The following is a 13,441-nucleotide window of genomic DNA, read 5'->3' on the forward strand; positions in this document are numbered from 1 at the left end:
CCTTGAATAGGGACTTTCCCTCTTCTGCTACGATGACGTCCTATATATTCGTTGTCATGCACCCTAATGCCTTCTGCAGCAGATCGCGTTCCTAATGACAGGTTCTCATGAATCGAAGCGAACACCAGAATGCACGCACCGCGCTGCAACGTTTCAGGCGTAAACAATTCTAGCACCGAGCCATCATTTCTCTGAAATATACCCCCAAAACTTATACGCGCTACACCGTTTTGCCTAAAATAATAGAATATAGCTGCGGCCTTAGCCTGGGCTCGTGTAGCCTGCAATGGCGTTTTGTTCACGTTAATTCGAGACGAATTGGTTTGTACATCAGGATGACGTCGTCCTAGTGAGAGGAAAGTTCTGACGCTGAATTCTCTTGATACCGGTCACTTCAACATTTTCGAACTTCGCGGTGGAGTTTTGCATCTGATTGCATTTTATGTTACGTTAATACCTTTCATCCAGCTCCTGTTAACAGTGAGATGACTGGGTTAGAAAAAAAGCTTATTACAGAGGACGTAGATTCCTGGCCTATTGCAAGCCACGGCTGTCCTTATTGACGGTTTGGCCTCAGCCATATATTAAGGTACCCTGTACTTACGTGCAAGCTTTGCAAAGGCTATAAACTTCGGCGACGATGGCGTTTCACGAAGCCGTCAGATAAATCAGCCTCGGACGCAACCTGCAGCCTCTAGGTCTCTGCTCGATTGTCCATGTCTCGATTAGTTCAGAAACGGTAGCTTTAATGGCAATACGACTTTTTCCACGCTATTTATTAAATGTTCCATTGCGGACATGGGTCTTACGCCTTATCCGTTTCTAAGTAGTTTGTCAAATATATAACAATATATACATAATTTTTTTGAAAAAACCGATAATCTGGGGTTTTTTCAATTTTCAACTGTGCGCTTCAGCCATGATCGACGAATTCAGGCTCATGAAGCTGCAACAGATAATAATTTAACTACTACAAACTAGACACTATAAACTTTTGTAACGGTACGTCTTCTTTAGGGTGACGACGCACCAATTCGGTTGCTTCTGTTCGATAAAGTAACCGCCTGCGATTAACGCAGAAGGACAATTATTCATCACAGGCTACCGTTCGAGCCAAGAATGAATCAATGTTGTAACCTCTGAGTAAAAAGGAGCCAGCATTTCTACGTCTCTATTTTTGATCCTCGTTCAAGTCGGGCGGCATCCATTAGTTCATAATTGTTACCTTAATAATTGAGCTGAATAAGCATAGAATTTTTTTAGACATCAAGCCTAAGTGTTGACACTTATAAAACATGGATGGCTTCAAACACAGCTTCTAGCTTTTTGTTAATCAGCTTTGCAAGGGCATTTTCATATCGAGAATTTTCTTCCCGGGATGTTTCGAGCCAACGACTCACGGGGTTCCTGTTCGTGGAACCTTCACTGAATACAAGATTTTTATGGAAAGTTTTTTCCGGCGCTGTCCGTTCAAAATGACACTTATACTCATAAGTCATTCTGAAAATGTGTCTAATTTTTTTTATGTCCTTTCCTTATTTTCTTGTCCTAAGAGTTCGAATTACAATATCAGAGTAAACCGGCTCAGATTTGAGATGGTACAAGCGCATTATGAGCATAGAAACAACAGCATTACAAAATGTCGCATACTGAGAGAAATAGTATTATCTTGAGGTACGATGTTAATGCTCGTCACGGTTTATGCTGAACGATATAATATATATAATAATAAACAAATATTTTAAGCTTGGAGACACAAATATATGCCTAGATAAACCAGGACGCGAACACTCACTCATGCGTAAAAAAATTTTGCAAGTGAAGTAATACGAAGTTAAAAAAAAAAATCAGCAAAACAGAACGTTCTGAAAGCGTGCACTATGAATGCTTTCTTATAATAGACAAAAGCTGATGAATCAAGAAAATATGTATTTTAGATAAGCTACATTTGATTTTTTACTAAAATAAGCACATAGCTGAACTTAGTTTTTCCTACTTACAATACCATAGAGGAGAGTGCAGGTACGATTTAAACTTCCAGGTTTTTGGATGTTTTCCGGCTTGCTCAAATTAACGGAGGTTGCTAGAGAGCGCATAGAAGTACGGCATGGAATGAAGAATAAATCTTCAAAATAGAAAATCGTATGATGTGACCACACAAAGACATGGAACGACATACGCAATTCTCCAGGAAAGAACCATCCCAAAAAATTGCTTCAAAGAGGCAACGCGGATGATAACGTTGCTACCAACGGGTAAACGCTTAGCACATCAATTCGATCTTCGTTGATTCTGCGAACACACAGGTCAATCTCTCACTTCCTGAAAGTTCTTGCAGTATTCTGGAAAACATGCCCTGCCTTCATTGCTAGCAACAGACTTTACGTCGAACAACTTCTATCATTCCAAGAAAACGAAATTCTTCCCTCGAGGCTCTTTGCTCTTTTGAGAGTTCGTTCAAACAACTGAAATGATCTTTAAAGATTTTTTAAACGTTTGATTTGCTCAGAGCACCTAAATATCTTGAGCGATAATATACAGCCCAAAGGCGTCGGTAACTATACTACGGAGGCAGCATTCGTATTCCGATCGATTTTTATTGCCGTTTTGGTAAGCTATCCGTATAACAATTAATATACAGTTCAAAATGTCGTACTTAAATGTCCAGCCCTTATTACGATGGTGAAGTGCATATATACATATAACCCACACACACATATATATATATAACTTGGCTCGTGGAATTTTCGATTCGGTAAAATACATAGTGAAAATTAAACACTGAATATTTTATTACCACATGAACGCACTGTCTGCCACTCTAAACTTACCATCGATTTTTTCGGATACAAAACCTGGGTCTACTTAACTTTGTCCTCTATACTGGCCACTGGTAAATGAACCGCCAAACACAATAACCATTTCCAGGAGTTTCGGAAAGATTAAATTCTATTTAACAAACAAACAACCCAATTCGTTCGACGAATAGAGGAACAGCACAGAGGAGTATATACCGATACTTGCAATCATAGCTCCTATCCCAAAAAGGGCAATTTTGCAAAATCCAATATCATTAGTTCAGGCACGTCAAATTTACTCGATAATATTTGAACGTAGAAGTTAATACTAGCTTTATGCTGCAAGAAACTATAGATTATTTAATAAAATCACTGCTTTTGCTGCTTTCAAAACTTCTACAAAGACTTTCTTCGATACGTGAAGTCGTGCCTGTCAAAAAATTGATTTTTTCAATACCCTTTGCTGAGATTAGGCATGTACGCCGTACAACATTTTCTGATAATGCCAATGCCTTCAGGGATTATAAATTTTACGTAGCCAATCGGGATGAATATCTATTTGTATGAGCCACTAACACGGCTGCTTGTCATCAAAAGAAACCTGTGCCCAGACTATTTTTAGCGTAACGGTTTATTCCGCCTGGTTAAAACGCGTTCCTGAAAACTCTCCAAATGATACAACGATTTCAGCTCAGTAAGAGCCTTTTGCCACTACAGCCGTTACCGGTCTAATTCTATCTCTAGTACGTTCTATCATTGATGCGGCTCTTCGAGTGCAACGAATATATGAGGCACATATGTAAGCGTGCGGGTAAGTGAGTTTCCGGAGGAACGGTTTCGCTGTGCAGGCCAGCTTTAGGCCGGTGCGACGGCACCGACAGTAGTCTCGACGTGCCTGCGATGTGTCTTTTGCAAACGATTAGTTGGTTGGTTGGCGAAAGAGGCAGCACGCATGGTCGTGAGTCCGTGAAGTTTTTGCTTCGTCTGCCATTTCTATAGTCTGGAAATTTTTTTCTTCTTCAACTCTTATATATCGAGTCAATCTGAGTAAAAGTCTATTCCGTTCTACTCGAGATCGACAAGGTTCTGTCGTCTATAGGTTTGTCGGTCTGTTGCCTGCCCGTACTCGTTGTTTCGGGGTCTGTTAACTCGTTAACCGTGGACATCGATCTGCTGTGACGACTCATGCAGCCGCCGTTTTCGCTGGCGCCGTTTAAAAATTTTATAAGTACGCGGCGGTCGGATGCAAGAACCATCTATCCAGTCAGCCACACAACGGCAAGTAGAATCGGCTGTAGATGCTCATTATAATTGCCCGGCAACGAGCCCACGGCTTCGCGAAGCCAATGTAAACACGGCCAGTACCGCCCGTGAAAGGCGATATGGTACAACGCAGCACGCAGGGGTAGAGAGGTCGGCCATGGCTTTGCTGCGACACGTACAATTGGCCAACAACGGCACCAACGACAGTAAACCGTCAGGCACAACAGTAAACAGCCGGGTGGACTCATACGGACCGTCCCTTCTGACGAGTCTGCATCGGCCATAATGATGCCAGCTAGCCTCTTACTTATTTTACATTTATACATGGCATGTAGATTCAGTTTCGAACGCGCGTTTTCTTATAAATTGTTGCCGATAGCGAAAATAGGAGTGCCGATTTTCTGCTGAGGCCGGCCCCTTCAACAACCAAAAAGCGGAAAACCAATATGCTGCCTTGAATGGCCTGCTGTTGTCAAGAAGGACAAACTGGCCAAGAATGAAAGACTGTATGAACCACAATACCGTCAGATTAGTGAGGGCGCTACTCATAAGCCATAACGTAGCTGAGCAAGCTATTCAAACGAAGTTGAATAGACAGAACAATATAGAAATAATACCTGAAGAACATTATTGAAGTAATGCAATCACGCATACTTTGAGCATTTTAAGTTTCACGTTTTTTAATCATTTGCTGGAGCTCGTCTTTTGTCCCATGTTCGGCATGGGTGTCTCTGCCTGAAGGCGGCGTAGCAGTCCACTCAAGGTACGGAAGTAAGAAATGCCTGCAATCGAAAGCAAACTAGAAAGTAGCGAATGATATGAACAGCCAGAAGTTCTACGCTGAAAGCCTTGACCAAGGGATAAAGTCCACTGACCTTAGCAGACGTCGCATAAGCCTTATGTCTCATATGGTGTCGCGAGGATGCACTAGGGCATCGTTTTTTAGCGAAATTACTTGCAAGTCAGTTATCAAGCAGGGGAAGCTGTGAAATACAGGTCAGTTTGGCTTGTCCTGCCCTTTTGCGTTGAGCGATTTCATCGACGTCAAAATGCTGCCAATATTAGATCAAACAAATGATAAAAAAAAATACTTCTAATAGAAACATCGGTAAAGAATTCTATCTAGAAGCCGAACACAAAGATTGAGCAATTTATTTCCAGGGCATTGATCTAAAGAGCAAATACATCCTTGTAAATGATCGATAGATAAAAAAGGGATCTAATAAGCACTTTGAATGAAAATAGTAAGGCTCTTTAACCAATAAACAACGACCGTTATGTAATTTTTTTTGTACTTATATAGCTTCGTTTTTGTTTACACATACGTTAGATCAAACCATAAAAAGTCTTTTACCTGCTCAAGAACAATTCGATAATCTTTACATAAATCTCTAAGATATCTTGAAATAAGGTTACTAGTAGGATTTGCTACAGAGAGCATTACCTGGCTGCGCTTCCGTAGTCGACAACTGACAACCATTACTGGACCTCTTTGTTGGTTGAATGAAAGGCTTGGAATTGTTGCATTTTACTCATTTAATTAATTACAGTCTCATAGTGATTAGTCAGTCTGGTCCAGAGGAGCGCTTATCATCTCTTAACAGTGTCCGTAAACCATCACGCCTCTTATGGTGAAGCGAGAGCTTTATCAAAAATTGTTCAGATCTACTACGTTCTTCACCCTCATAAAAGCGTCTATGTTTCTATCATACCTGCTATCTACTTTGTTTATTATAGTTGAATAACTAACATCTAAAAGTAACTTTATCTTCTGTTGTCATTGCAGAATGTCGGGTGGTGGCGAAGGTACGCCTATGGCAAGGCCAGCTTTTATAGCCGTAGGTTCAGGCGGAGGCGGTGGGGTACCCGCTCGACCAAGTGGCGGTGTGGCATCACGCCGGGGCCCTTTCACGTTGGCTCATCTCTCGATTCCAGCTTTCAGCAGTTCCTTCGATCGACCTTGTCCAGAACTACCACCTGAGCGTCCGCTGCCTGAACTTTCAGGGCTGGGCGAACTTGACTTTACTCCTGTTTGCAACGGGCTACTATCGAAGTCGTATTCGTTTTCCGGTAAGCCGATCGAATGCTTAAACGGTCCACGGGGAAAATGTTAATATAGAATGTTTATTTATGCCATAAAATAAATATGGTATGCTTAGAAAGAATTGAAAATTTTACCTATAATATGACGAGACGGTGACCCGACAAAGTAGCATGTCTCTAGGTTAAAGGGAACAGTGGCGATTGCTAATGCGTTACATACTAGAAACAGGTAACTATTTTGTTATTACATAAAGAGATTCAAATTATCCTCTACAGCCTTATTACTGAATGCATACTAGTTTAAACAAAAGATTGACGAGGTTTGAGAAAAATTACAGAAGCATAATAATAGTCATAATTCGGGCATGTTAGTCTAATGATGACTTACAGCGGTTAGAATAGAACGACTTCCTGAATTTCCTGGTACTGTAAGTTGATTAAAGTAATTCAAGAATTCCAACAGTTTTCTTTATTAAAGTTTCAGAAAATTAACCGAACGGCTATCGGCTAATTCGAAATAAACAGTTCTCTCTAAATACGATGCAAGGTAGTTCCTTTGTAGGTAGTTCTCTCATAGAACTGGTATTTTTTGCCTTCTTTAACGAGCTCCTATTAATAATACTTGACTGGCATAAAATTATTGACAAAGGTCCACATCACTAGAACTAAGTCAAGAGGCGTCTTTGTCTTCAATTTTGCTATTTAAGCTAACCAATCTAACCGCGATACGTCACTCTTTAGCAATACGAAAATCTGCCTTCTTCCATTTTCACTTCATAGACCATATCCTAAACAATTGATATATTGATACTATTTGAAAGTGCCACCTTTCGCATTAGATTAACGCTTTACCACGAATCCTGTCCTCTATCAGACTTTCGCCCATTTAACCCCAATGTTCTGTGCTGTAAAACTGCACGCGTTCTATTTTTTCATTATCGAAATAGCAGCTGTAACTAACCGTTATTTTACCTCCATGCCTCGTCGATCGTCGCTCGGTCTGTGTTTGGCTTAGAAAAAAGTAATGATGAAATTCATCATTTTTATTATAGTCTTCTGCAAGCATGCTAGACGCTCTAGTTCCTCCAGTGTCATCGCTACTACCAGTACGAGAACGGTGCGTGAGCCGTGTTACGTCTGCGACGCAATATAAATAAGCACAATATTACTGCATAGATTTTATTATAACCTATGACCGATCGTCGAATGCTGATTAGATTCATGGGTGTGCCACTACATGAACTTTTTGCTGTTTTTATTCGTTTATTGCTTGCTTGCCTCCCCTCTCTCTATTTTGTCCTACAACGTTTGTTTTTGAACGGTACGGCGCGCCGCCGTACGCGGTGATGCCATGTCTCATGAGCCCCAATCGACCGACTGACAACTGACGCGGTAAGTCAAATACGATCGCTGCCGTTGCCGGTGATGTTGCCGGATCGCTTTCATATCGCGTACCGTTGCCGTCATTTACATCATTGATCGCTGCAGTGACGGTCAGGCATCGTCATTCGAAGTTCCTGTCATCAGAAGTGTTATTGAAAAAATAAAATAGAATCCCACTACAACAATAACAACAGCAGCAGCGAACTAACGATATGACCAAAGAGTCGGCAATACCGGGCGATATCGAACTATAAACGGAAGAATAAGAAAAGGGGGGAAATTCCAACAATCGAGAACTGACACGGACAACGCCGACTATTGTCTATGGCAGCTATTGAAGCTATTGATCGCCGCTGCGACGACCGCACTCACAGTTGCCGGTAACAGACAACTTGATAATGTCAGTGGCCACGGGCCCTACGTAGACAAAAACAGCACGATAACAAACGCCGTCGTTAACTGTATCAACAGAGGACGGTGAGTGGGGAGAAGCGTACAGACGAGCACATCATTTAAGAGTGCTAGAACTAATCTTACTAAGTACGATAAAGAATTATGAGCCCCATAGTTGCAGTAGCGATAAGTGGACTCTACGTGACCGGAAGACAATTCTTCTGGGAGGGTTCTTCATCCCTTTTCCCATTTGCAGCATTGACGCAACGTTCGCCAGACGATGCCCACAATTGTCAACCACATACGACAATACGCTTGCAATGCCGTGTGCTGTATATTAGTACTATCTATAGTTAAATTGAAAGGTGGCAATAGTACAATTCTATTATAAAATATTCCCTTATCACACATACCCCTTCTGTTGCATTTGTAGGCGGGTCCAAAGCTACAGATGGGTTAATGTATGCGCATAGGTAACTAACTATTGCATGTGTATGAACGCAGAAACATCTTTACAGAGGCATGCGTGTACAAATAAGCATACGCACGCGGGACGCACAGTCAGATAGAGATGAAAAAAGAAAAACGGTCGCCACCGAAGCCGAAGCATTAGACAGAGGAACAAGGACTTTGATTACCTCGTAAAACACTGTAGCATCGTTAGTTGCTTCGTGATGAGGAAAGTTTCGGACGACAGGAAAAGTAGGACACGTTGTTTCGGTCTTTTAGATTTACGTAAATGAAATAATAGATTAACGAGACCGATAAATGTGTTGTATTTCGTAATAGTAACACTCAGATTGGTACTTATTGAAGTGTTTGCATTAGAGGCACATCTAGAGCGGTGCCCTCTGTTGGCAATGATTTAAGGTTTGCTTTTTAAAATTACAACAAAATTTATTTATGAAAAAAAACGCACTTATATGACTGTTGCGTTAGAGACCGAAAATAAGCCATATCGGTAAAATGTTTATTATATCTCCCATGTTTAGCTTCTTTAGTATATTAACTGTTTGATTACATCATGGTTTGTAAACTAACTATATTACCTTATTACTAACTATATTAACTTATTTTACACAGTTCCAGTGCTACAGATAAAATAGATTTAGTAAGGGATAGATCCCAACCTTTAAAGCTTGCCCACTTTTCACTTATTCATGAAATTTCTTATACGTTTTTAGAAGGTAAGTCACATCACCATACCTCACAATGTTTTCACATTGAGAACTCACCTCAGTTTGACTTAACATGGTTTCAGTAAGGCCTAGTCAGTAGCTGTGAGGGGATGGAGCTGCTAACAAACCTGTATAAGATGAAAGCTTAAGCCTTGTTTTGCTCTATTTTTAAGGATTATTAGACCGTTAAATGATCAGATAGTTCGATCCGACTAAAACCCGCACGGCAAGCCTTCACAAGTGTATTTCGTATTATCAGATCAAAACAGATAATATACGTTTCGGAAGGAAAATGTTTTTGGATTTCCCAGTTGATTTCTATCGAACGATTGAAGCGAACGTTTCAACGTCCGCGATCATTAGCTAGGGCTACCCTTAACCTCGTTTAGACACACTTGACTCGATCGCTAAAGTTGATCCTAGCAAGTGTGTGCCTAAGCAAGCTAGTGGTTGGACGGATAAATGTATCAGTTGCGGATCAAAACGTAGTATAGTTTGGAACTAGCGGACATCAACAGTAAGGAAGAGATATGAATTAGCTCTTTCACATTAAATCGATACTAAGGTTTTACAACGACCCGAAGCGTTCCTCTTCCTCTCAACGTTAAATACGGCAAGGTTCCCTTTAGCATCTATAATCCTAATGATGGCCCGCCTATGTGGACACTGACCTATATCGTCGGATCAAATAAATTCAATTCTATTGAGCCTATAAAGAAGGGCTGACCAAGTGGCGAATTAGCTGAGGTGATTAGATACGATCAAGATTGGTACAGTTTCACGTTTCCTCTTGATTAACGTAAGGGTCACGTTGTTCTTGCTGATTAGAAAAGGCTGAGCCGTTCCCGCGTGAGGTTTTCGCTGGTTTGCCGGGTCCTCACTCACAGAATACGTGTGCTCAGACAGAAGATACCGCTCGAATTCCCCATTTGCGAAGTGCCCAACTCTGATTACTTATTTTAAGATGGAAAAGAAAGATCCCTAAGTTGTCTAGAATTTGCGCTTTCCTCCTTCCTTGCGCTGTTTTCCACCTGCACGAAATTGTACAGAACTGAAATAACACACATGCCCAGATGGTTATTAGACCATTAAAACTCTGCCTAAAACTTTACTATTTTTACTGGCAGTCGTCAATGGTTCATCGCAAACATCGCAATTTCTAGTTAGACTCCCGTCCTGTTGTTAAAATCTCATGCTCTCGTTAACGTACATGGTTGATTATATTGATTGTCTTACTAGCGAAATTCTAAAGAGCACAAATTCGTAACAAGTTCTTCGTAAGTTGTCCTGCTAAAGTTCGGTTAATGTACAATACGAAAAGCTTCTGGAACTCCGCTTTTATCGACTAACCAAAATGAACAATTAAAAGCACGACCTTTTTTTTTAACTTGCACCGCTTTATAATAGTGTTCAACTATGGAGACCAACGCAAGTATCGTTTAACTCATCATCATCCGTTTGTTCTAATTAATAGATTTTGGATTAAGTGAACTTAGAGGGCTCATTTATTGATTACTCAAGAATTGTATATATTCCACTATGTTATTCGGTAGAGCCTAATTATACTCAATTATAATTCAATATTCACTAGAAACTGCGGGTGATATCGATTTTTTATGATAGACGTAGATCGCATATTAAATACAAGTGTTTCAACAAACAAAAATAAAGAATTGTCTTTAATTTTATCAAATATAATAAACCTTAATTTCTTATTGTATGAGACTCGTGACCCGGCACAGTTAAAGCGGTCGCCTGCGTCCTCTTCCTTTTTCATTGAGTCGTTCGCATTGTTTACTTATTGCCGACTTCGGATCTTCATCTGCTTCCTCATCACTATTATTTGACTTTTTCGATAATCATTTCATACGAGCGACGCAGGGACGGTGCGTCCCTAATAACATCTAACTGTGTAACTCAGTAAGCTTAGCTCAAATATGTGACCCCATGCGTTTGCCGATGCCCGTCATGTTATCTTCTATGAGTCCTATAATATGGCTATTACAACTATCATTATTATTATTTCAATATTAGACATTTCAATTAGGGATTACGCCAACGACGAGCATCTGTCAATACATAATGGGTACAAGAACAACAAACGACGTATGTCGGTATTTCTTTTTTATCTTTCTATCGATTATTATAGATAGCTTTCCGTTTTTTCCTCTCTAATGGTTGCTCTCTTAAATCGTTTCGCCATTCCCGTCTTCCCCTTGTTAATCGATAAGGGGTCCTCGAAACCCCATCCCACTTTCCGTGTTCATCTTCTTCACTGAAGTTGGTTTCAACTTTACCCATTTGACTCTCTGGGTCTGGACATTGACAACGCATTTGTTGGAGTGGCTAAGACGCTTACCACGGTCGTCCCCTTTTTCGCAGTGGCAATAACAGGCGTCTCTCTTATCTCCAACGTAATTTCGTCACCCTCTTTGACAATGACATCTGAACGAGCACAGGTGGCAAGCTTACGAATGGACGGTTCCCCTTTAATAAAATTCTTCCTGCTGTCTTATCCCCTAAGGTCACCTTAAAAATAAACTCAGGACTTGCTTGTTTGTCTTGCAATCGATCAGTAAGCGCGAGCGGTTTACGAGTGCCTTTGTCAGTACGTCTATCTGAAATATCCAGCAATAGTTGTTGCAACAGCGATAGCAGATTCAAGAACCATGCGGTGTGGTCATCTCATCGGTCAGTAGTTGTCTTCCAGTCTGCTTCATTTCCATCGCTGATCGTCACTGCAGTTAGTGCGTACCGCCAAATGCGCGACAGCTGATAAGCTCTAGCAAATCGACGTATTAAACCATCACTGCGTAGTATGCGCCGCTTCTGTGTGATAAGTACGGAAAAAGCTGAAGAAAGATTCTTCTCAACGTTGCTGGTTTGTAAATGGAAAAAAAAAGCAAAGAAGCGAAGCAGGCCGAATCGATCTAAATACTATTGCTAAGTACCGAACGGTTGGTAAGTTTTGGCAGCGGGTGCTGGCGATACGGCTGTTGGGTCACCCCTAGCTCAGTTCAGACTGGTAAAATCGGCAACGCTGTAAATGTTGAGTCTGATACAACAGGGCCAATCATGGAACGCTGCGTTAAGGCTGTAACTGACAATTTGACTTGCAATGGCCCACACTGTGATGTCCGCTATGTGGTAAAAAAGGTAATGAGAGTTAGGGGAAAAATTGTCAGTTTGACTGAAAAACGTAAGAAGGGGCCACGAATCAGGAAAAAAATCAGATGGAGCCTGAACAGGCCAGCGAACGATTTGGGACAGTACAAGGTAAATGTGAAGAAAAAACAGCTGCACATGTTGAACCTGGTCTTTTGGGCCAAGGCCCAAATAAGGATCAACACATTAGCAGCGCTCATTAATTCAATAGTTTAGCTTGCTAACGTTAGATGGTCATAATTTCAGGTCGTTTCGCCAGCGAAACGAGAATATCTGAAATAATCTGAGATCTACCACTAACCATTATTGTAGGTACGTAGCCGTCGAATTGTTCTATTATATATATATATAAGGAGATTTTCTATTAAAACTAACGAAAGGATTTATCTGTGATCGCTTCTTCGTTTTAAGTATCGTCACGCGTTCGAATAATATCTTAAAATTTATACGTAGAAGTTATACAGCGTTAGCAAAGTTAGATGTATACAACATTGCACCTGTGAAGTCGGAACTTTTAAGATAATTTTTAATGTAAGCCGTAACTTGATTTTTGCCAACCTCTCTCTTCTTAAACACTAGCTTCTGAAAGTATTAATGTTTTCTATGTAACAGGAAAAATAAAAGATATTATTGCTACTATATTTTGTGGTTTATTCATGTTTATTAATAACATTTGATGACAACATTTCCAAAGGAAAATCTGCCGACGACGAAAAGTTTTTAATCCTTAAAGACTCTCTCCGATACGAAGTGTCTTGAACAGTGGCAGCCATGATATTTACATTGCTTATGCAGGCGCTTCATGGCAGATTTAGCCTTCGGACATCACAAAACTTCAAGAGCGTATTGCAAAGTAACTGCAACTTTAGAATTACACGGCAGTGAAAGCATGCCTTATGGTCTATTATTTACATAATAATCCTTATTATGTACAGTAAATATATTCAGCGTGTGGGCGGGTCTATTCAACACTTATCTATATTTGATAGTGGTTTAATTTGGTCCCAATGGCTTCACTTTATCGTTATACGTATTGTGTGTACATGAAAGTTGGATAATTACGGATCATCAAACGGATAGAATCGTTCTCTATTTCCAATTTACTTCTAATATATTGGCTGTCTACCTTGGCATATTTAGACAATCCAACCATTTAGGCTACAAGTTGATTCCGGAAAATTGCTTGGCGTATATTCGAACTGAAGGCGCCAGACTGAT

The 13,441-nt window shown here is 40.5% G+C and overlaps 1 protein-coding gene across 7 annotated transcripts in view; it reads left to right on the forward strand.

Annotated features, from left to right (window-relative positions):
* LOC111245292 (uncharacterized) overlaps positions 1-13,441 on the forward strand; it is a 69,744-nt gene that overhangs the window by 15,611 nt on the left and 40,692 nt on the right. For 5 of the 7 annotated variants that reach the window (XM_022793461.2, XM_086980171.1, XM_086980176.1 and 2 more), the window contains one exon: positions 5,848-6,131. In XM_022793461.2, the coding sequence (XP_022649196.1) occupies positions 5,849-6,131 (283 nt within the window). In that variant the 5' untranslated portion in view covers position 5,848. Of the gene's footprint in view, positions 1-2,419; positions 2,611-5,847; positions 6,132-13,441 lie in introns of those variants that run through there. The other 2 variants (XM_086980177.1, XM_086980178.1) reach the window with 2 other exon arrangements.

The sequence above is a fragment of the Varroa destructor genome, unplaced genomic scaffold (genome assembly GCF_002443255.2).
Source record: "Varroa destructor unplaced genomic scaffold, Vdes_3.0 BEIS01000002.1, whole genome shotgun sequence".
Classification (NCBI taxonomy): domain Eukaryota; kingdom Metazoa; phylum Arthropoda; class Arachnida; order Mesostigmata; family Varroidae; genus Varroa; species Varroa destructor.